General features: G+C 38.1%; 1 protein-coding gene across 2 annotated transcripts in view; it reads left to right on the top strand.

The window, feature by feature from the left end:
* CFAP91 (cilia and flagella associated protein 91) overlaps window positions 1-22,541 on the top strand; it is a 99,023-nt gene that overhangs the window by 17,356 nt on the left and 59,126 nt on the right. For both annotated transcript variants that reach the window (XM_046001512.1, XM_046001513.1), the window contains one exon: window positions 14,284-14,465. In XM_046001512.1, coding sequence (XP_045857468.1) covers window positions 14,284-14,465 — 182 coding nt within the window. The remainder of the gene's footprint in view (window positions 1-14,283; window positions 14,466-22,541) is intronic.

Raw genomic sequence — 22,541 nt, 5'->3', positions numbered from 1 at the left:
CTCTGTCTGGTGCTCTCCCTGCTTCTGTTCTCTCTGTCTCTCTTTCTCTCTCAAATGAATAAATGTTTAAAAAAAAAAAAAAACTTGTTTGCCTTCAGTTTGATTCATGATCCCAGGATTGAGCCTGGGCTCCCTCCTCAGCTGGGAGCCTGCTTCAACCTGTCCCTCTGCCCCTCCCCCACCCCACTCATGCTCTCTTTCTCACTCTGCTCTCTTTCTCTGGTAAATCTTTTCCTTTTAAAAAGAAAATACTTGAAAGACACAATTTGTCCAAACTCACACAAGAAGAAATAGACAATGTGAATAGATCTATATCTATTAAAGAAATTAAATCAATAATTAATAACCTTCCAAAACAGAAAGCACCAGACTTAGATGGGTCTACTGGTGAATTCTACCAAACATTTAAGGAAGAAATGATACCATTCTCAACAATCTGTTTTAGATAATAGAAGAAGAGGGAATACTTTCTAACTTTATGAGGCCAGCATTATTCTAAAACCAAAATACAAAGACATTAAAAGAAAACTGCAGACCAATGAACATAGGCACAGAAATCCTCAACAGTATATTAGCAAATCAAATCCAACAGTATATAAAAAGAGTTATACACCACAACCAGGCTGATACTAGGCTAATTCAGCATTTGAAAATCAGTTAGTGTAATCTGTCATATCAACAGTCTAAACAAGAAAAATCACATGATCACATTAATAGAGGCAGAAAAAGTATTTGACTGTATCTAATACCTGTTCATGATAAAAACTATGAGTAAACTAGGACTAAAAGGAAACTTCCTCAGCTTGATAAAGAACATGTACAGAAAACTTACAGCATACTTAAATGTTGAGAAACTCAAAGCTTTTCCACTAAGATCAGGAACAAGGCAAAGCTGTCCCCTCTCACTCCTCCTTTTCAACATCATAAAAGTCCTAGCTAATGCAGTTAAGACAAGAAAAGAAAATAAGTTACACGGATGGTAAGGAAGAAATCTGTCTTTGTTAGCAGATGATATGTTTATCTATTTAGAAAATTGGGAAAAAAGGACTAAAAATACTAGAACCAATAAGTGATTATAATAAGGCTGCTGAATACAAGGTTAATAAACAAAAGTCCATTGCTTTCCTATATACCAGTAATGAACATGTGGGATTTAAAATAAAAAATGCAGTACCATATACATTATCATAAAAAATGAAATATTTAGGTATCAATTCAATAAGATGTATATATACAAGATTTATAGGAGGAAAACTATAAAACTTCAATGAAAGAAATAAAAGAACTAAATAAGTGGAGAGAGAGTCCATGTTCCTGGATGACAAGACTCAGTATGGTCAAGATGTCAAGTCTTCACAACTTGATCTATAGATTTAATGTAATCTCAGTCAAAATCCCTGCAAGTTATTTTATGGCTATCAAAAAATTGATTCCAGAGCTTATATGAATAGTCCTTATGTGTTGACAATAACCAACACAATATTGAAGGAGAAGAACAGAGATGGAGGACTGGCACTACCTGAATTCTAGACCTACTATTAAGCTATAGTAATGAAGACATAATGGTATTGGGAAAAGAAAAGACAGATCAGTGAAACAGAATAGGGAGCCCAGATGTAAGCCCACATAAATATAATCAACTGATTTTTGATAAAAAGAATAAAAACAATACAATAGAGCAAAGTAGTTTTTTCAACAAATGGTGCTGAGACAACTGGACATCTACATGCAAAAGGAAAGAAAAAAAAAAAAAAAAGAATCCAGACACAGACCTTACACCCTTCACAAAAATTAATTCAAAATGGATCACAGATCTCAAGGTAGAATACAAAACTGTAAAACTCTTAGAAGATAACAAGAAAAAACCTAGATGCCCTTGGGTATGTTAATGAATTTTTAGCTGTAACACCAAAGGTAAAATCCTTTAAAGAAATGATGGGTAGGGGCGCCTGGGTGGCTCAGTGGGTTAAAGCCTCTGCCTTTGGCTCAGGTCATGATCTCAGGGTCCTGGGATTGAGCCCCGCATCAGGCTCTCTCCTCCGCAGGGAGCCTGCTTCCTCCTCTCTCTCTGCCTGCTTGTGATTTCTCTCTGTCAAATAAATAAAATATTTAAAAAAAAAAGAAATGATGGGTAATCTGAACTTCATGAAAATCAAAAACTTCTGGTTTTTCTAGCAAAGATGGGAGAGTAGTAGGAGGACCTAGGCTTACCTTATCCCTTGAACACAGCTATTATTCTGAACACCCAAGAAATCTGAGTACTGACAGAACAAACTGCACCACCAGAGGGAGAGAAAAGGTCACATCGTGGAAGGTTGGAGGTGTGCAGATGTGATGTCGGGGAGAAAAGGATGGCGGGTGCTGCAGAGGGGAGGGAGAGCTAATCATGGAGAGAGGCAAGGTGGTGGGGGGTGTTGCACAGGGGAAACATTTCACACAAGGAAATCATTTCCCCCAAGTGACTGACTGGGAAAATGAGAGGGGCTGATTATTGTGAGTTTTTACAGTCAACAGAACTCAGACTGGAGTTTTAGAGTTCTGTGCCATGGCTGGTGTGGAACCTGGTAGGTGCTGCAGTGCTCCTGTGGAGAAGGAGGGCAGAGAGCCTGAAAGCAGACAGCATGATCCAAGGATCCCCTGGGATATAGAGAGAGATGGCTCCCCCTTCTTGGAGTGCATCTGCAAGAAGTAGAATTGCTTCTCCAAGGAAAAAAGAGGTGGCAGGTACCATTATGCTCCCCCAACCCTTAGCATAGACACAAACATCTTCTGAGGGTGGCTAACCTGGACTGGTTTTGTTTTTGTTTTTGTTTTTTTTTTTTGCTTTTAAATTTATTTATTTTTTTTTCAGCGTAACAGTATTCATTGTTTTTGCACAACACCCAGTGCTCCATGCAATACGTGCCCTCCCTATTACCCACCACCTGGTTCCCCCAACCTCCCACCCCCAACCCTTCAAAACCCTCAGATTGTTTTTCAGAGTCCATAGTCTCTTATGGTTCGCCTCCCCTTCCAATTTTTTTTTTTTTATAAACATATAATGTATTTTTATCCCCAGGGGTACAGGTCTGTGAATCGCCAGGTTTACACACTTCACAGCACTCACGATAGCACATACCCTCCCCAATGTCCATAACCCCCTCCCCCTTTCCCAACCCCACCTCCCCCCAGCAACCCCCAGTTTGTTTTGTGAGTTTAAGAGTCATTTATGGTTTGTCTCCCTCCCAATCCCATCTTGTTTCATTTATTCTTCTCCTATCCCCCCTAACCCCCCATGTTGCTTCTCCATGTCCTCATATCAGGGAGATCATATGATAGTTGTCTTTCTCCGATTGACTTATTTCACTAAGCATGATACCCTCTAGTTCCATCCACGTTGTCGCAAATGGCAAGATTTCATTTTTTTGATGGCTGCATAGTATTCCATTGTGGACACTGGTTTTTGCTTCACTTTACTCCTAACTCCTGTATGTTCATGCTATTTCTAGGACAAACTTGTACCAGCCCTAGTGTGGCAAGACATTTCCCCAGAGGGAAGGTCCAAGCCATGCCAGGTCCCTAAAGTTTGGAGCCATAAAACTCAGCCAGCCTGCTGGGATAAAACACAGGTGCCCTGCACTGCCAGGTGGGCAGACATCTGGACATAGGGTGAGGGCAGAGATCTATGGGATCCCTGGGACATACAAGGGAAGATTGTTCACTCTTCTCTAAGGGCTTCCTAGACAGTAGTGGGCACAAACTCCCCTCTCTAGGGAGAGGGCTGGTGCCATTTCTCTTCCCTGCCCCTCAGCATAAACTAACTTCAGTAAGCAACATAAGCTAACAATGGCAGCATAAACTGCTTACATCAAGCCCTGCCCCCTTGCACTCTGCAGTTGCTTCTTTACTAGGGCAAGTGTGCCTGAGAACCTGAGTAGCGGGCCCCTCCCCCAGAAGACCAGCATAACTGCACTGTATGCACCAAGTCTACTACTGACCATAGAGTGCTGCAAAGTATCAGGTCTCTCTTAATAAACAGACCAGAGCACACATAGTTCAAAGTTGGCACACTCTGGCCAAGTTCCAAGCAGTCCCCAGTTCAGGCAAGGTGAAATTCCGCAGAGGACTGACCTGAGGGAAAGAATAGCCATAACATAGCAACAGATGTACACAGCATCTAGAGAGACACTTCTTGAAGTGCCTAGCCTGGGACAGCATATGAACCTCTTATTCATAAAGCCATTACTCTCAGGAGCAGGAAATATAACAGGCTTTCTTAACACACAGAAGAAGACAGAGACCTAAACAAATACCAAGATGGAGGAATTCATCCCAAAAGAAAGAAAAAGAAAAGGTCACAGTAGTGATCTAATAAAAATAGATATAATATGCCTGATCCAGAATTTAAAACAATAACCATAAGGATACTAGCTGGGCTTGAGAAAAGACATCAGGGAGACCTTTATCACAGAGCTAAAAGACCTAAAAACTAGTAGGGCTGAAATAAAACATTCTATAACCAAGATACAAAATTTACTGGATGTAATGACCACAAGGATGGACAGGATATGAAGAAGTGCTAGGATAAAATTATGGAAAATAATGAAGCTAAAAAGAAGAGAGAAAGAAAAATATTGGATCATGAATGTAGATTTAGGGGACTCAGTGACTCCACAAAGTATATAACATTCATATCATAGGAGTCCCAGAAGAAGAAGAGAAAGAAAAAGGGGCAGAAGGTTTATTTGAGGAAATGATAGCTGAAAACTTTCTGATCTGGGGATGGAAGCAGATATCCAAATCAAGGCAGCACAGAGAACTCCCATCAAAATCAGCAAAAGCATGCCAAGACCAAGACACATTGTAGTAAAATTTGCAAAATGTGGAGATAAGGAAAAAATCCTAAAAGCATCAAGACAAAAGAAGTCCCTAACTTATAAGGGAAGACAAATAAGGTTAGCAGCAGAACTTTCCACAGAAACTTAGCAGGCCTGAATGGAGTGGCATGATACATTCAATGTGCTGAATGGGAAAATACTCTGGGAAAAACCAAAGTATTTTGGAAATGGGAAAAACCAGGAATATCTAACAAGGTTATCATTCAGAGTAGAAGGAGAGAGAGTGTTTCCCAGAGAAAAACTAAAGGAGTTTGTGACCACTAAACCAGCCCTGCAAAAAATTTTAAAGGAGGCTCTTTCCGTGGAAAAGAAAGACCAAAAGCAACAAAGACTAGAAATGAACAGAGAAGATCTCCAGGAACAAAGACAAAACGAGTAATACAATGCCACTGAATTCATATATCTAACAATAATCACTCTGAATGTAAATGGACGAAATGCTCCAATCAAAAGCCATAGGGTATCAGAATGGATAAAAACAAAACAAAACAAAAAAATCAAAACAAGACGTCTGTATGCTGCCTACAAGAGACTCACTTTAGACCTAAAGGCACCTACAGATGGAAAGTGAGATGGAGAACAACTTAACATGCTAACAGACATCAGAAGAAAGCTGGAGTAGCCATGCTTATGTCAGATAAAGTAGATTTTATTTTATTTATTTATTTTTAAGATTTTATTGATTTATCTGACAGAGCACAAGCAGGGGGAGCAGCAGATGGAGAGGAAGAAGCAGGCTCTCTGTTGAGCAGGGAGCCTGATGTGCGGCTCTATCCCAGGACCTTGGGATCATGACCTGGGGCAAAGGCAGACGCTTAACTATCTGAGCCATCCAGACACCCATAAAGTAGATTTTATTTTATTTTATTTATTTTATTTATTTTTTTTAAAGATTTTATTTATTTATTTGACAGATAGAAATCACAAGTAGGGAGAGAGGCAGGCAGAGAGAGAGAGAGGAGGAAGCAGGCTCCCTGCCAAGCAGAGAGCCCGATGCGGGGCTCGATCCCAGGACCCTGGGATCATGACCTGAGTGAAAGGCAGAGGCTTTAACCCACTGAGCCACCCAGGTGCCCCTAGATTTTAAATCAAAGTCTGTAACAACAAGAGTTGAAGAAGGGCACTATATCATAATAAACGGGTCTGAGCAATAAGAAGATCTAACGATTGTAAGTATTTATGCCCCCAACTTGGGAGCACCCAAATATATAAAACAATTAATACAAACATAAAGGAACTCACTGACAATAGGGGACTTTAACGCCCCACTTAGAGCAATGGACAGATCATCTAAGCAGAAAATCAACAAGGAACCAATGGCTTTGAATGGCACCCTGACCTGGATGGACTGAACAGATATATTCAGAACATTTCATCCTAAAGCAGCAGAATACATATTCTTTTAGGGAGCACATGGGCATTCTCCAGAATAGATCATATACTAGGTCACAAATCAGGCCTCAACAAGTACAGAAAGACTGAGATCATACCATGAATATTTTCTGACCACAATGCTATGAAACTTGAGGTCAACCACAAGAAAAAATTTGGAAAGACCACCAATATATAGAGGTTAAAGAATATCCTCAAGAATGAATGGATCAACCAGGAAATTAAAGAAGATATAAAAAAAAAATACATGGAAACAAAAGAAAATGAAAACATGCTGGTCCAAAACCTTTGGGATGCAGCAAAAGTGATTATAAGAGGGAAGTATATAGCAAGATAGGCCTATATCAGGAAGAAGAAAAATCTCAGATACACAACTTAACTTTATACCTAAAGGAACTAGAAAAAAAACAAGTGAAACCTAAAGCCAGCAGAAGAAGGGAAATAATAGAGAAAAATAAATGGTGCAGAATTTTAAAAAACCAAACAGAACAGATCAATGAAACCAGGAGCTGGTTCTTTGAAAGAATGAATAAAATTGATAACCTCCTAGCCAGACTTATCAAAAAGAAAAGAAAAAGACCCAAATAAATAAAATCACAAATGAGAGAAGATAGATCACAACCAATACCACAGAAATACAAACAATTATAAGATAATATTATGAAAAATTATATACCAACAAATTGGGCAATCTGGAAGAAATGGATAAATTCCTAGAACATATATGCTACCAAAACTGAAGCAGAAAGAAATAGAAAATTTGAACAGACCCCTAACCAGCAATGGGATTAAATCAGTGATCAAAAATCTCCTAGCAAACAAAAGTCCAGGGTCAGGTGGGTTCCCAGGGGAATTTTGTCTAACACTTATTTTTTATTTCTTTAAAGTTTTTATTTTTTTGAATATTTTATTTATCCATTTGACACAGAGAGAGTCACGAGCACGGGGAGCAATAGGCAGAGGGAGAGGGAGAATGCAGGCTCCCCACTGAGCAGGGAGCCTGACACGGGGCCTAATCCCAGGACCGTGGGATCATGACAAAGGCCAAACACCCAACCAGTTGAGCCACCCAGGTGCCCCTCTGTCAAACACTTAAAGAAGAGTTAATACCTATTCTTCTGAAGCTGTTGCAAAAAAAGAAATAGAAGGAAAACTTCCAAACTCATTCTATGAGGCCTGCGTTAGTTCCCAAACCAGACAAAGACATCACTAGAAAGAATTACAGGCCAGTATCCCTAATGAATATGGATGTAAAGATAAATTTCCATAGGATAGTAGCAAGTTGAATCCAACAGTACATTAAAGAGTTACTCACCACATCAAGTGGGATTTATTCCTGGGCTGCAAGGTGGTTCAGTATTTACAAATCAATCAATGATACACAACATTGATAAAAGAAAGGAAAAGAACCATATGATCCTCTCAATAGATGCAGAAAAATCATTTGACAAATACAGCATCCATTCATTATAAAAACCCTCAATAAAGTAGGGATAGAAGGAACATACCTCAACATTGTAAGGCCATGTACAAAGGACCCACAGCTAATATCATCCTCAATGAGGAAAAACTGCGAGCCTTCCCTCTATGGTCAGGAATATGACAGGGATGGCCACTCTCATCTTTGCTATTAAAGTAGTGCTGAAAGTCCTAGCCTCAGCAATCAGACAACAGATTGGCATCCAGATTGGCAAGGAAGAAGGCAAACTTAACTATCCATAGATAGCACAATACTCTATGTAGAAAACCCAAAAGACCCCACCCCAAAATTGCCAGAACTGATGACATGAATTTAGTAAAGTTGCAGGATACAAAACCAGTATACAGAAATCTGTTGCATTTCTATACACCAATAATGAAGCAGCAGAAAGAGAAATCAAGAAATCAATTCCATTTACAATTGTACCAAAAACAAGATACCTAAGAATAAACCTAACCAAAGAGGTAAAAGATCTGTACTCTGAAAACTATAGAACACTTATGCAAGAAATTGAAGAAGACACAAAGAAATGGAAAAACATTCCATACTCATGGATTGGAAGAGCAAATATTGTTAAAATGTCTATACCACCCAAAGCAATCCACACATTCAGTGCAATCCCTATCAAAATATCAACAGGACTTTTCACAGAGCTAGAACAAAACAATCCTAAAATTTGTATGGAGCCACAAAAGACCCCGAATAGCCAAAGTGATCTTGTAAAAGAAAAGCAAAGCTGGAGGCATCACAATTCAGGACTTCAATTTATATTACAAAACTGTAGTTATCGAGACAGTATGGTACTGGCACAGAAACAGACATATAGATAAATGTAACAGAACAGATAACCCAGAAATGGACTCATAACTATATGGTCAACTAATCTTCAACAAAGCAGGAAAGAATATCCCATGGAAAACAGTCTGTTCCATAAAAAAGAGTGTAATCTTGCCATTTGCAACAACATGGATAGAATTAGAGTGTATTATGCTAAGCAAAGTAAGTCAGAAAGACAAATACCATTTTATTTCATTCATATGTGGAATTTAAGAAACAAAACAGATGAACATGGCAGGGGGAAAGACAGGCAAACCATAAATCAGACTCTTAACCATAGAGAACAAACAGGGTTGCTGAAGGGGAGGTGGGCAGGGGGATGGGCTAAATGAGTGATGGGGATTAAGGAGGATACCTGTGATGAGCACTGGATGTTATATGTATGTGGTAAATCACTAAATTCTACTCCTGAGACTAATATTACACTGTATGTTAACTAAGTGGAATTTAATACAAACTTTAAAAAAATAAAACCTTTTGCTGTACAAAGACAGTGTCAGTAGAATGAGAAGACAGCCAAAGACTCAGAGAAGATATTTGCAAAAAATGTATTTGCTAAAGTACCGTATCCAAACTATGTAGTAAACTTCAAACATAAAAATAAGAAAAAGAACAACCTGATTTTAATTTAATTTATTATTATTTTTTTAAATTTAAGAACAACCTGATTTTAAAACGGACCAAAGACCTTGACAGACACCTCACAAAAAGGATATACAGATTGTAAATAAGAATACAAAAAGATGCTTCACATCGTATGTCATTGGGGAAATGCAAATTAAAACAATAATATGATGTCACTATGCACTTACTAGAATGGCCACCATCTACACTAACAATACCAGCACCAGGAACCCTAATTCATTGCTGGTGGGAAATACAAAATGCTTTGGGAGACAGTTTCGCTATTATAAAACTAAACATACTCTTAGAATATGATCCAGCAATCTTGCTCCTTGGTGTTTACCCAAGGAGTTGAAAACTTACACAAAAATTTGAAAAATTTACACAAACCTGCACATAAACCCATTAGTATTTATGGCAACTTTATTCATAAATGCCAAAACTTGGAGGCAACCAAGATGTCCTTTACCAGGTTGATGGATAAACTATGGTATATTGAGACAGTAATATATTATTCATCACTAAAAGGAAATGAGCTATTAAGTCATGGAAAGATGTGGAGGAATCTTAAATGCTATTACTGAGACAAAGAAGGCAATCAGGAAAAGCTACAGTATGTATGATTCCAACTATATCACATTCTGGAAAAGACAAAGCTATGGGGATCCTAAAAGGATCTTTGATTGCCAGGGGTTTTGGTATGGATGAATAGGAGGAGTATGGAGAATTTTTAGGATGGGGAAGATACTCTGTATGACACTATAATGGCAGATAGGTATTATACTACATATACTACATATTGTAAGGATTTGTTCAAACCATAGAATGTATAATACTAAGAGAGAACTGCAATATACGTTATGGGGTGATCGTGATGTGTAAATGTATGTTCTTCACTTGTAACAAATGTACCGCTCTGGTGAGGGATATTGATAATGGAGCAGCCTATGCATGTGTGGAGGCAAAGTGTATATGGGAAATCTCCGTACCTTCCTCTCAGTTTTACTGTGAATGTAAAACTGCTCTGAAAACATTAAGTCTTTAAAAAATATGTTCTTTAGCGTTCAGTTACAGAACAGGGTTTGCTACTTTGTAAAACCCCTCTTTGTGTTTAGTTTTATTGGGCCTGGAAGGGAAAATCTAGAAGGGTTCTGGCAGATAGCGCATGCTCCTGGTGCTTGTGTGGTAGTGGAGGAGGAAGGGTCTGGATAGAGGGAACAGAGCAGTGGTACATGCTGTCAGGGTACCAGTGAGCCTATGGATGGGATCCAGGGCTCAAGCCAGATGAGAAGCAAATACGGGGTTTTTCTTGTTTTTGAGTCCTGACTGAAGTTGGGGATGGGTAGGGGAGAGATCATTGTTCTTTCTTACACAGTTTATTCTCCCTAAAACCGACTGAAATGGAGAAAAAGAGTATAAGTTGGAGAAAAATAACAAGTTAGAAAAGAATCTATTAAGTTATCATGGGACTTCTGTCAAGGTAGCTTTCCCCCTTTGCATCCTCTCCTCTGACTCATCTAGAAGGATCCTAAATCATCAGAAAGGTTAGTCAGGATTCATTAGGCTTTATCATAATCTTAGCATATTTGATCAGGTGGTTCAAATGTTATAATTTTTAATTTGTAAGCAATTTATTTTCTTGATTCAAACCAGTGGTGTTATAATATTCATATGATCTGAGATAATATAAAGCTGATTTGAAGTTATTTCCTCAACTAGAATCTTTATAGTCAAATAATTTCTGCCAAAAACATAAATATCTAAATTATCTACATAGGTTAGAAATTCATAACAGCTGCTGAAAAAATGACTTCAATACCATTAGAATTCAGCATTAATAACAGTTTAAAGTACTATTTCATTATAGGTTGAAAATCCAGGAAGGTGCTTCTTTCTAGCTGACTTGAAGTGCATTTTTGTTAGAGCTCGGCTCTGTATGTTTTGCTTATATATAAACACCTCCCATTGCCTTTGACTATTTTTTAAAATGGAAATCTTTCTCTTTTTTGCCATTATATTTCAGTTTTTTTTGCTTATGTAATTTAATATTCTACCAACTAGAAAACATATTTTCTTTTAAATTGGAAATGGCTATTTCCCCCTTATTTTTTAGTACTTATTTAATAGTACTACGTGTTTGGATTAAAAAAAAATGTTAGAAAATTTAGAAAACTATAAACATGAAAAAATTCTGTAATCCTGTCGAGAAATAGTGGTTATTTTATTATATATACATCTAGGCATTTTTTTATGCACAAAACACAAGTTTGTTTGTTTGTTTTTTAATATTTTATTTTATTGATTTGACAGGGAGAAATAGAGATCACAAGTAGGCAGAGAGGCAGACAGAGAGAGAGGGGGAAGCAGACTCCCTGCTGAGCAGAGACCCCCCCCCTGCCCTGACTCAGGTCTCGATCCCAGGACCCTGAGATCATGACCTGAGCCAAAGGCAGAGGCTTAATCCACTAAGCCACCCAGTTTCCCCCAAAACACATTTTTTAAATATAAAAATGTAGTCCTGTTGTACATGCTGCTCTATAGTGTGCTTTTTCCCCCATTTTACATTGAATTATGGACATTTTTATATGTTTATAAATTCTGATTACATTTTTACTTTTAATAGCTGCATAAATTCCATTATAGGTATGCCATATTTTTTGAAGTAGTTTTTCTATTGATGGTGATCATTTAAGTTTGATTTTCCTTGAAAAAGAGCCACACGAATAGACTGGAAAGATTTCCCTGAGGTATGATTTAGTTTAAAAGGGAACATGCAAAAATGTATTAATAATATGATTTCCATGTTAGCAAAACAATAATAATCTATATGTGTATATTTGTATAAGTATAGAAGAATAAGTGTGGATGAAAATACAGCAAGATTCAAGGATAATTCAAGTATATATTCTAGATCTAGGACATACAGAAAGGGTACTGCTATAGGTGGATAAGGGAGGAAAAGATATTAAGGGAAACAAACTCAAAAGTAAAAGAGAAAAACACTGCTGGGGTGCCTGGCTGGCTCAGTTGGTGGAGTTGCAACTCTTGATCTTGGGGTTGTGAGTTCGAGCCCCTCATTGGGTGCAGAGATTCCTTAAAAATAAAATCTTTATTTTATTTTTTAGATTTTATTTAAATTCAAGTTAGTTAAAATATAGTGTATTATTAGTTTCAGGGGTAGAATTTAGTGATTCATCAGTTGCATACAACATCCAGTGCTCATTACATCAAGTGCCTTCCTTAATACCCATCACCCAATATTTTGGTCTCCTCACTGACCTCCCCTCCAGCAACTCTGTTCCCTATAAGAGTATCTCATGATTTGCTCCCTGTTTTTATCTTATTTTTTCCTTCCTTTCCCCTGTGTTCATCTGTTTTATTTCTTAAATTCTACATGAGTGAAATCATATGGTATTTGTCTTTCCCTGAGTTATTTTGCTTAGCATAATCCACTCTAGTTCCATCCATGTCATTGCACATGGCAAGATTTCATCCTTTTTGATGGCTGAGTGATATTCCTGTGTGTGTGTGTGTGTGTGTGTGTATACACACTACTATATCTTTATCAACTCATCAGTTAATGGACATCTAAAAATAAAACCTTAGAAAAGAAAACTGCACTGTTTTTAAACATATGTGCTATCATACTTGTTATAAAATATATATAAATATTAAAATAACCATATATCATTTTGATATCATATATATAAAATATAAACATTATCATACTTGTTACAAAAATTATGTTAATAGTAGACATGTTTATTTTTTGTAATTTTTTAAAGATTTTATTTATTTATTTGACAGCTAGAGAGCACAAGTAGGCAGAGTGGCAGGCAGTGGGAAGAGAGAAGCAGGTTCTCCGCTGAGCAGGGAGCCTGATGTGGGGCTCGATCCCAGGACCCCGGGATCATGACCTGAGCCGAAGGCAGATGCCTAGCTGACTGAGCCACCCAGGCGCCCCAGGAGTAGACATATATTTGAATGAGTCAATGTAAAATTTTTTTCTGTATTTATAAGTAACCAGAATAAGAAAAAAGCAAAAAGTTGAAAATATGGATCTAAGATTGGTGCCTAATAACCTCAGGTGCAACCATTTTTTTTAAATTGGTCATTAAAAAAAGTTTGTAAGTTTTCTCTTACACATCAGACTTTATGAATATGTTTGCGTATATCTCTGTATATCTGTTTATATTTCGGTCAATGTGAGAATGCCTGTTTCTTTGCAATTTCATCAATGCTAGGTATTTTCAATTTTTTAGATCTTTGCTTATGTGATATAATAAAATAGCATCTTGTGGTTTTATTTTACTTTGATTACTAGCTATGTTCATTATTTTTTCAAATGTTTGCTACAAGTTTTCATTTTTGTCAATTGTTCTTTATCCATTTTTCTTTTAGTATTTAACTGCCTTACTGATTTATAAGGCCTTTATTTGGTAATAAAAATATTGTGGTATATTTACTTATGTTTCCTATTACTTTTATAGTCTCATTTTTTACATCAAATACCTTAAAATATTTGGAATTAATTTCTGTCCAAGGGATAAGGTAACTTTTACATAGTTAACCAAGTAATCCTAGCATTAATTAATTGAGTCATCTATCTTGAAAGAGCCTTGCCTTTTTAAAAAATCAGAATGCGTCTCTTTTCTTTGCTCTGCTCCTGAATTTCCAGAGGGAAACAAATTTTGTTATATAACTAAAAGCAGAGAAAAAAGAAATCAGGAAGTTAGCAATTTTCAACAGGTTCAGAAATAACTGCATGACATCCTAGAATCTACCTTTTATAGTTCTATACTACATTCCTGCCCAGTGATACACAGATAAGTAGGTACTTTTGTGATTAGACCTGGGCTTTTATATCCTTTCAGTTTCTTGACAGAGGTGAGACTAACAAGGCAGTTCTCTCAAGATAATTGGGCACAATCCTGAATACACTGGATTCATGAATTTGTGCATGTTTAAAGGGGGAATGGGCTTAGTGAAGATAAGGATTTATTTCTACCTGACTGTATAGTATTCTAAGTGATTGGATCAGGTTTTAATTTTTGAAATAATTTTCCCTTTTAGGACAGAGGCGTATATTTTCCCTCCTACTCCTGCTAAGTATCCTCCCGTACCTTCAAAGTGTACCGTGGGTACTCAGACTGATTATCGGGATGCCGAAGTTCAAACTGATCCGTATTCTCCAGAATATGTAGTATGTCAGGATTCAATCCCTGAGCTCTTGACCCTGGCTACTCTTACGTGGGGTGAGTTGACAATTGTCTTGAATATTTTTGAAGGCCTGTCCTGATAACAGTACATGTTGTTGAGTTCCTGTAAACGATCTGCTCAGAGGCAACTGCCTCTGTTGCTGTTTAAAATGTCTTGCTCAGCAGAGCTACTTCACAGACTCATGCTTCTATTGATACTTTTCTTCAAGAAGAGTATACCCTTTCCATTTTAAGGAGGCTTATTGTACTTTATCCTCGAAGCTGAAGTTCTATTTCAGCTTAATTTTGTGTTTATTTGCTGACTACTCACCTCCCCCCGCCCCCCAAACTGTTTTTCCTAATGAATCAATTCTTTTTCATTGAGCAATCCTCACTCCCTCTTTACACATAAACTTTTTTGAGTGTATAATACTGAATGTATATTCCATAATATGAACAGTTTTATCTTACTTTGCCAAAATATCTTGCAGTCATCAAAGCTCTCTTACATACCCCTATTGGATGATTTGGGTGATTTCTTTTGCTGTTACCTCTAAAATGTCAATATAGCTCAGGCTCAGAAATTCACTCTTAGAATGCAATAAAATCTGACCTAGGCCTATATTATGTGAAATTAGAAAAATTAATAAGGAAAGGGGCTTTTTAAAAAAAAACTTATTTTACTTTTTTCAGTGTTCCAAGATTCATTGTTTATGCACCACACCCAGTGCTCCATGCAATACATGCCCTCCATAATACCCACCACCATGCTCACCCATTTCCCTACCCCCTCCCCTCCAAAACCCTCAGTTTGTTTCTCAGAGTCCATAGTCTCTTATGGTTTGTCTCCCCCTCCGATTTCCCCCAACTCATTTCTCCTTTCCTTCTCCCAATTATTTCTTATGCTCCACAAGTAAGTGAAACCATATGATAATTGACTCTCTCTGCTTGACTTATTTCACTTATTTCATAATCTCCTCCAGTCCCGTCCATGTTGATACAAAAGTTGGGTATTCATCCTTTCTGATGGAGGCATAATATTCCATTGTATATATGGACCATATATATCTTCTTTATCCATTCGTCTGTTGAAGGGCATCTTGGCTCTTTCCACCATTTGGCTATTGTGGCCATTGCTGCTATGAACATTGGGGTACAGATGACCCTTTTGTTCACTACATCTGTATCTTTGGGGTAAATACCCAGTAGTACGATTGCAGTGTCATAGGATAGCTCTATTTTTAATTTCTTAAGGGATCCCCACACTTTTCCCCAAAGTGGCTGCACCAATTTGCATTCCCACTAACACTGTAAGAAGGTTCCGGAAAGGGGCTTTTGGAAATGACTAGACATTAGCTTCTTGAACTCACTTGATTGTAGCTGGGAAACTGAGAGCCAGAGAAGCCAGCTCCTCCTAGGTGTTAGAGATAGTTGGTTCACTGTAATGATTTTTATTAAAATGAGTTACTTTTGTTTCCCAGTTGTGACAGTTTGCTCTGGTCAAGTCTGTGTCATAGACAGTAAAGATGTTCATATCTGAGACCCAGTTTGGTTCTTGTTTCCTGGCTCACCTTACAAATTCAGAAGCATTCTTTATATCCATACTTGAAAGTAGAGGCTCTACTTTCAGATGAGATTTTCAGATGAGATTTCAGACAGATTAAAAATATGCTGAAACTTTTCCCTTCTGCTCTGAATATGTATATGTATTAGTGTATATATATGAAAATATATATTGGTTATATGTATATTAGTGTGTTTGTATACACATATATACTTTTTAAGAAAGGAAGAAAATTTCCGTAGTTTAGAAGTGTGGACTTCCTAAAAGAAAGAAATAGCTGGGAGCCTATGATGATGAGCAGGGATTGTGAGTGGTGGGGAGCCAGATCTGAACTGCCTGCCTGAACTAGAAGAAGCAGGACTTTTCTCCTGCCCACAGGTGGGACCGAAGCCCAGTGCCTGCCAACACAGATGTTGAAGTATCAGTAAAAACCACTGAGTCAGGTCTACCCCCTCATTTGTAAGGCCCTGAGTAGGAGTTTAAATGGAGGCCTGTATACTATATGTATAGATGTTTTAAAATGATAAATCAAGTTAATATCTGTTAAGTAAAATATTTTAAGGAAAAGAATCTGTATTTTTCACAAATATATCTTTTTTCTATTTAAAAAAAAAAGATTTTATTTATTTATTTTCAGAGAAAGAGAGCATGTACAAGCAGGCAGAGTGGCAGGGAGAGGCAGAGAGAGAAGCAGGCTCCCCGCTGAGCAAGGAGCCTGATGCGGGACTCGATCCCAGGACCCTAGGATCATGACCTGAGCCGAAGGCAGACGCTTAACCCACTGAGCCACCCAGGCGTCCCTACAAATATATCTTTATAACAAGTTGAAAGGACAAGTTTAAATGGAAAATTCTTAGATACCTTGGGATTCTTTGGTGGAATGGGGCAGCAAGAAAAGAGGCTGCCTGTGACTTACTTTTTTCTCTGGCTCTGTTCCACATCATGAGGGGCCTGTCATGTATGCATGTGATTACTTCACCTTGTTTTTCCAATCTCTGCATACATATCCCTGTAAACAGCTGCCACATGGCTACTCCTTGGGTTTAAGGGTGAACAAACCGTGGCATCTGGGTGGCTCAGTCAGTTAAACATCTTCTTTCAGCTCAGATCATGATCCCAGGGTCCTGGGATCAAGCCCAACATTGGGCTTGCTCGGTGGAGAGCCTGCTTCTCCCTCTCCCTCTGCTGCTCCCATGCTTGTGATTTCTCTCTCTCTCTCTATTAAATGAATAAAATCTTAAAAAAAAAAAAAAGGGAGTGAACAAATAGCAGCATATAGTCTGCCCAGGGGAGTCTGAATTCTAGGAAGAGGTCCATGTAGATACTGCAAGGAGTTGGCCATTTGTTCAAGGAATTCCAAGGTCTCTAAGAGTAGAGTAGGTTCAGCTGGGCATAGTCTGTTAAACTCCTCATCTTGTGATAATGGGTAGGTCTCTAAAGAATGAGGCTGGGGAGCTATCCCTTTTGCCAGGTCAAAGAGTGTTAATACCCAGGGTGCTCATCTACAGATGATCTCAACCCAAGAATCACAAAACATCTAAAGAACACAGGCACCAGGAGTGATCCACAAAAAGTTAGAAAAGAGAGAGAGAGAGAGAATAAATTCCTGAGCAAACTGAGCAAATGGAGCAATCTGAAAAGGACTTGGGAAATAGTTTTTATATCCTCAAAGAGATAAAGAGGGATAAAGCATGAAAACAAGAGTGGGAGCTATGAAAAAGAACCAGTTGCAATCACTGGGAAGGAAAACTATGAAGTTTCAAATAAAATGAGCTCAGTAGTCAACTAGGCAGCGCTGAAGAACAAATTAGTGAAATGAAAGAGTAAATGAACAAGTATTCCAGAATGCAATATTCAAAGGTAGAATAAGGTTTTAAAAAAGAAAAAAAAGGTAAGAGCCATGGGGGATAGGATTATAAGATCCTATAATAGAGAGAATGGTGAAGAAGCAATGCAAGAAAAGATAATGGCTGAGAAAGATAAATGGCTGAGAATTTCCCAGGACTAAAGAAAGATATGAATCATGTACTGTTGGATCCTATTGGCTAGTATTTGGTGAGAATTTTCACATCTGTGTTCATTAAGGATATTGGTCTGTAATTCTCTTTTTTGATGGGGTCTTTGTCTGGTTTTGGTATCAAGGTAATGCTGGCCTCATATAATGAGTTTGGGAGTTTTCCTTCCATTTCTATTTGTTGGAAGAGTTTCAGGAGAATAGGTATTAGTTCTTCTTTAAATGTTTGTTAGAATTCCCCTGGGAAGCTGTCTGGTCCTGGGCTCTTGTTTTTTGGGAGATTTTTGATGACTGCTTCAATCTCCTTATGGTTATGGGTCTGTTCAGGTTTTCTATTTCTTCCTGGTTCAGTTTTGGTAGTTTATATGTCTCTAGGAATGCATCCATTTCTTCCAGATTGTCAAATTTGCTGGCGTATAGTTGCTCATAATATGTTCTTATAATTGTTTGTATTTCTTTCGTGTTGGTTGTGATCTCTCCTCTTTCACTTATGATTTTATTAATTTGGGTCCTTTCTCTTTTCTTTTTGATAAGTCTGGCCAGGGGTTTATCAATCTTATTAATTCTTTCAAAGAGCCAGTTCCTAGTTTCGTTGATCTGTTCTACTATTCTTGTGGCTTCTATTTCATTGATTTCTGCTCTGAAAATCTTTATGATTTCTCTTCTCCTGCTGGGTTTAGGCTTCCTTTGCTGTTCTTTCTCCAGCTCCTTTAGGTGTAGGCTTAGGTTTTGTACTTGAGACTTGTTTCTTGAGAAAGGCTTGTATTGCTATATACTTTCCTCTCAGGACCACCTTTGCTGTGTCCCACAGATTTTGAACAGTTGTGTTTTCCATTTGTTTCCATGAATTTTTTCAATTCTTCTTTAATTTCCTGATTGACCCATTCATTCTTTGGTACGATGCTCTTTAGCCTCCATATATTTGAGTTCTTTGCAACTTCCCTCTTGTGATTGAGTAAGAGCATTGTGGTCTGAAAATATGCAGGGAATGATCCCAATCTTTTGGTACCGGTTGAGACCTGATTTGTGACCCAGGATGTGATCTATTCTGGAGAATGTTCCATGTGCACTAGAGAAGAATATGTATTCTGTTGCTTTGAGATAGAATGTTCTGTATATATTTGTGATGTCCATCTGGTCCAGTGTGTCATTTAAGGTCTTTATTTCCTTATTGATCTTTTGCTTGGATGATCTGACCATTTCAGTGAAGGGGGTGTTATAGTCCCCTACTATTATTGTATTATTGTCGGTGTGTTTCTTTGATTTTGTTATTAATTGCTTATATAGATGGCTGCTCCCATGTTAGGGGCATAGATATTTAAAATTGTTAGATCTTCTTGTTGGACAGACCCTTTAAGTATGATATAGTGTCCTTCCTCATCTCTTATTATAGTCTTTGCTTAAAATCTAATTGATCTGATATAAGGATTGCCACCCCAGCTTTTTTTTTTTTTTTTTTTTTTAAATGTCTGTTAGCATGGTAAATTGTTTTCCATCCCCTCACTTTAAATCTGGAGGTGTCTTTGGGTCTAAAATGAATTTCTTGTAGACAGCATATTGATGGGTTTTGGTTTTTTATCCATTCTGATACCCTGTGTCTTTTGATTGGGGCATTTATCCCACTTACATTCAGGGTAACTATTGAAAGATAAGAATTTAGTGCCATTGTATTGCCTGTAAGGTGACTGTTACTGTCTATTGTCTCTGTTCCTTTCTGGTCTACTACTTTTAGGCTCTCTCTTTGCTTAAAGAAATGCTTTCAATATTTCCTGTAGGGCTGGATTGGTGTTTGCAAATTCTTTTAATTTCTTTTTGTCCTGGAAGGTTTTCATCTCTCCTTCTATTTTCAAAGGTAACCTAGCTGGATACAGTCTTCTTGGCTGTATACTCTTCTCATATTTTGCTCTAAATATATCATGCCAGTTCTCTCTGGCCTGCCAGGTCTCTGTGGATAAGTCTGCTGCCAATCTAATATTTCTACCATTGTATTTTACAGATATACAGCTTGTCCCGAGCTGCTTTCAGTATTTTCTCTTTGTCACTAAGACTTGTAAATTTTACTATTAGATGATGGGGTGTGTGGGGTGTGGACCTATTTTTATTGATTTTGAGGGGGGTTCACTGTTCCTCCTGGATTTTGATGCTTGTTCCCTTTGCCATATTAGGGAGATTCTCTACTATAATTCACTCCTCTCTCTCTTTCTTCTTCTGGAATCCCAATTATTCTAATATTGTTTCATCGTATGGTATCACTTATCTCTCGAATTCTCCCTTTGTGGTCCAGTAGTTGTTTGTCTCTCTTTTGCTCAGCTTCTTTATTCTCCATCATTTGGTGTCCTATATCACTAATTCTCTCTTCTGCCTCATTTTTTATTGCACCTCATTGATAGCTTTTTTTTATTTCAACTGGTTAGATTTTAGTTCTATTCTTTCTCCAGAAAGGGATTTTATTTCTCCAGAAAGGTTTCTCTAATATCTTTCATGCCTTTTTTGAGCTCAGATAGCACCTTGAGAATTGTCATTCTGAACTCTAGTTCTGACATATTACCGATGTCCATATTGATTAGGTCCCTAGCCATCAGTACTGCTTTGTGTTCTTTTTTTGTGTGTGGTAAGTTTTTCTGCCTTGTCATTTTATCCAGACAAGAATATATGATGAGAGACTAAAATACTAAAAGGGTGGCAAGGACTCTAGAAAAATGTACGCTAACTAAATTGAAAGAATCCAAGACCGGGGAGGGAGAGGAAAAGGGGAAAAAAAGAAATAAAAGTTAAAAAATTTTACACATTAAACTGTGTGTAAAAAATTTACACATTACTCACACATTAGACTGGTGAATAGAACAGAGCCACCCACTTGATTTTGGGTGTATTTTGGTCTCTTTGAAGAAACTACCTCCCAAAATTTTAAAGAAAGAAAAACTTATGTATATACAAAAATAAGAGTAAACATGATGAAGGGATGGACTATGACTCTATAGATGAGAATAAAAAAAATTCTAAAAAAAGAATTGATGAGATAAGTTGGTTGGAAAAAGAAAAAAAGGAGGAGGGAATGTGCTCAGGCTGGAGACTAGAACAAATCCATGTGCTAGATTAGGGTATATTTTGATTAGAAGAAATTGTACCCCAAAATTTAAAAAAAAAACCTGCATGTATACAAAAAATAAGGTTAAAAACAATGAAGGGATAAAATATGATATAACAATGAAGGTTTAAAAAGATTTTTTTTTTAGAAAGGTATTGTTAAGATAAACTAGTTCAAAAATGTTAAAAGAGGAAAAAGGAAATGTTAAAAAAAAATAGGATAAGAAAAAAAAAAGTAGGGCGCCTGGGTGGCTTAGTCATTAAGTGTCTGCCTTCAGTTCAGATCATGATCCTAGGGTCCTGGGATGAGCCCCACATCGGGCTCCCTGCTATGTGGGAAGCCTGCTTCTCCCCTTCCCTCTGCTGCTCCCTGCTTGTGTTCCCTCTCTTGCTATGTCTGTCAGATAAATAAATAAAATCTTTTAAAGAAATATTAAAAAAAACTTAACTTTGCAAAACTAAAGAATCATGGGGGGAAAGCCACGAATTCTATGCATTGCTTTCCCCTAGCTCTGGAGTTCCGCTGTTCTCCTTGATCGGTCAGCTTGGTCTTGGCTAGATGTTCTTGCTGATCTTCTGTGGGAGGGGCCTGTTGCAGATTCTCAAATGTCTTTGCCTGAGGCAGAATTGCACCACCCTTGCCAGGGACTGGGCTAAGTAATCTGTTTGGTTCACTCTCAGAGCTTTTGTTTCCTGAACACTTTCTGTACTGCTTTGGAGGACAGGAATGAAAATGGTGGCCTCCCAATCTCTGGCCCAGAGGAGCTAAGAGCTCGGGGCCCCACTCCTCAGTGTGCCCTCAGATATAAGCAATCACTCTTATCTCCCTGGTCTCTGGCTGTACTCCGAGCTCACCCAGCCTGTGACTGAACGTTTCTATCTCTGGCGCACAGTCCCATTTGGAGTCTCCAAACCCAGCAGATTCCTGCTGTGCTGCTTCTCCCGGAGGAGGAAGGTGAATCTCCCTGGATCTGCCACTTGTGGGGTCCCTGCTCAAAGAGCAGTGACCCAACTGTGCCTTGGATCATGGTTTAAGGTAACCCCGATCTGAAAGCTCACTCTTTGGCTCTGTTTCTGTAATTGGCTTCCCCGCTCTGATACCTGGCAGCTCTGACACACTCAGACACCCCCAATCTTTCTGTGACCCTGTGGGACCTGAGACCACACTGTCCCCATGAGGGCTCCACCCCCGCTTAGCCTCTGGAGTGATGTCCCTCAGTGGAGCAGACTTCTAAATTTCTGATTTTGTGCTCCACTGCTCCACTGCTTGCCAGGAGTGCCCCATCCCCTGGTCCATCTTCCTGTTGCTTTCGATTCACTTCTCCCCATATCCTACCTTTCAGAAAGTGAAATCAGAAAGGAAATCTACCTTTCTGTTCCTAGAATTGCTGCTCTTCTCTTTTCTATCTCCTTTTCAGTTTGTAGGTGTTCAGAATGGTTTGATAACCATCTAGCTGAACTCCGGGAC

Source organism: Meles meles, chromosome 4 (assembly GCF_922984935.1).
Source record: "Meles meles chromosome 4, mMelMel3.1 paternal haplotype, whole genome shotgun sequence".
Taxonomy (NCBI): domain Eukaryota; kingdom Metazoa; phylum Chordata; class Mammalia; order Carnivora; family Mustelidae; genus Meles; species Meles meles.
Note: the sequence above shows the minus strand (reverse complement) of the source record. Positions and strands in the feature narration are given on the sequence as shown.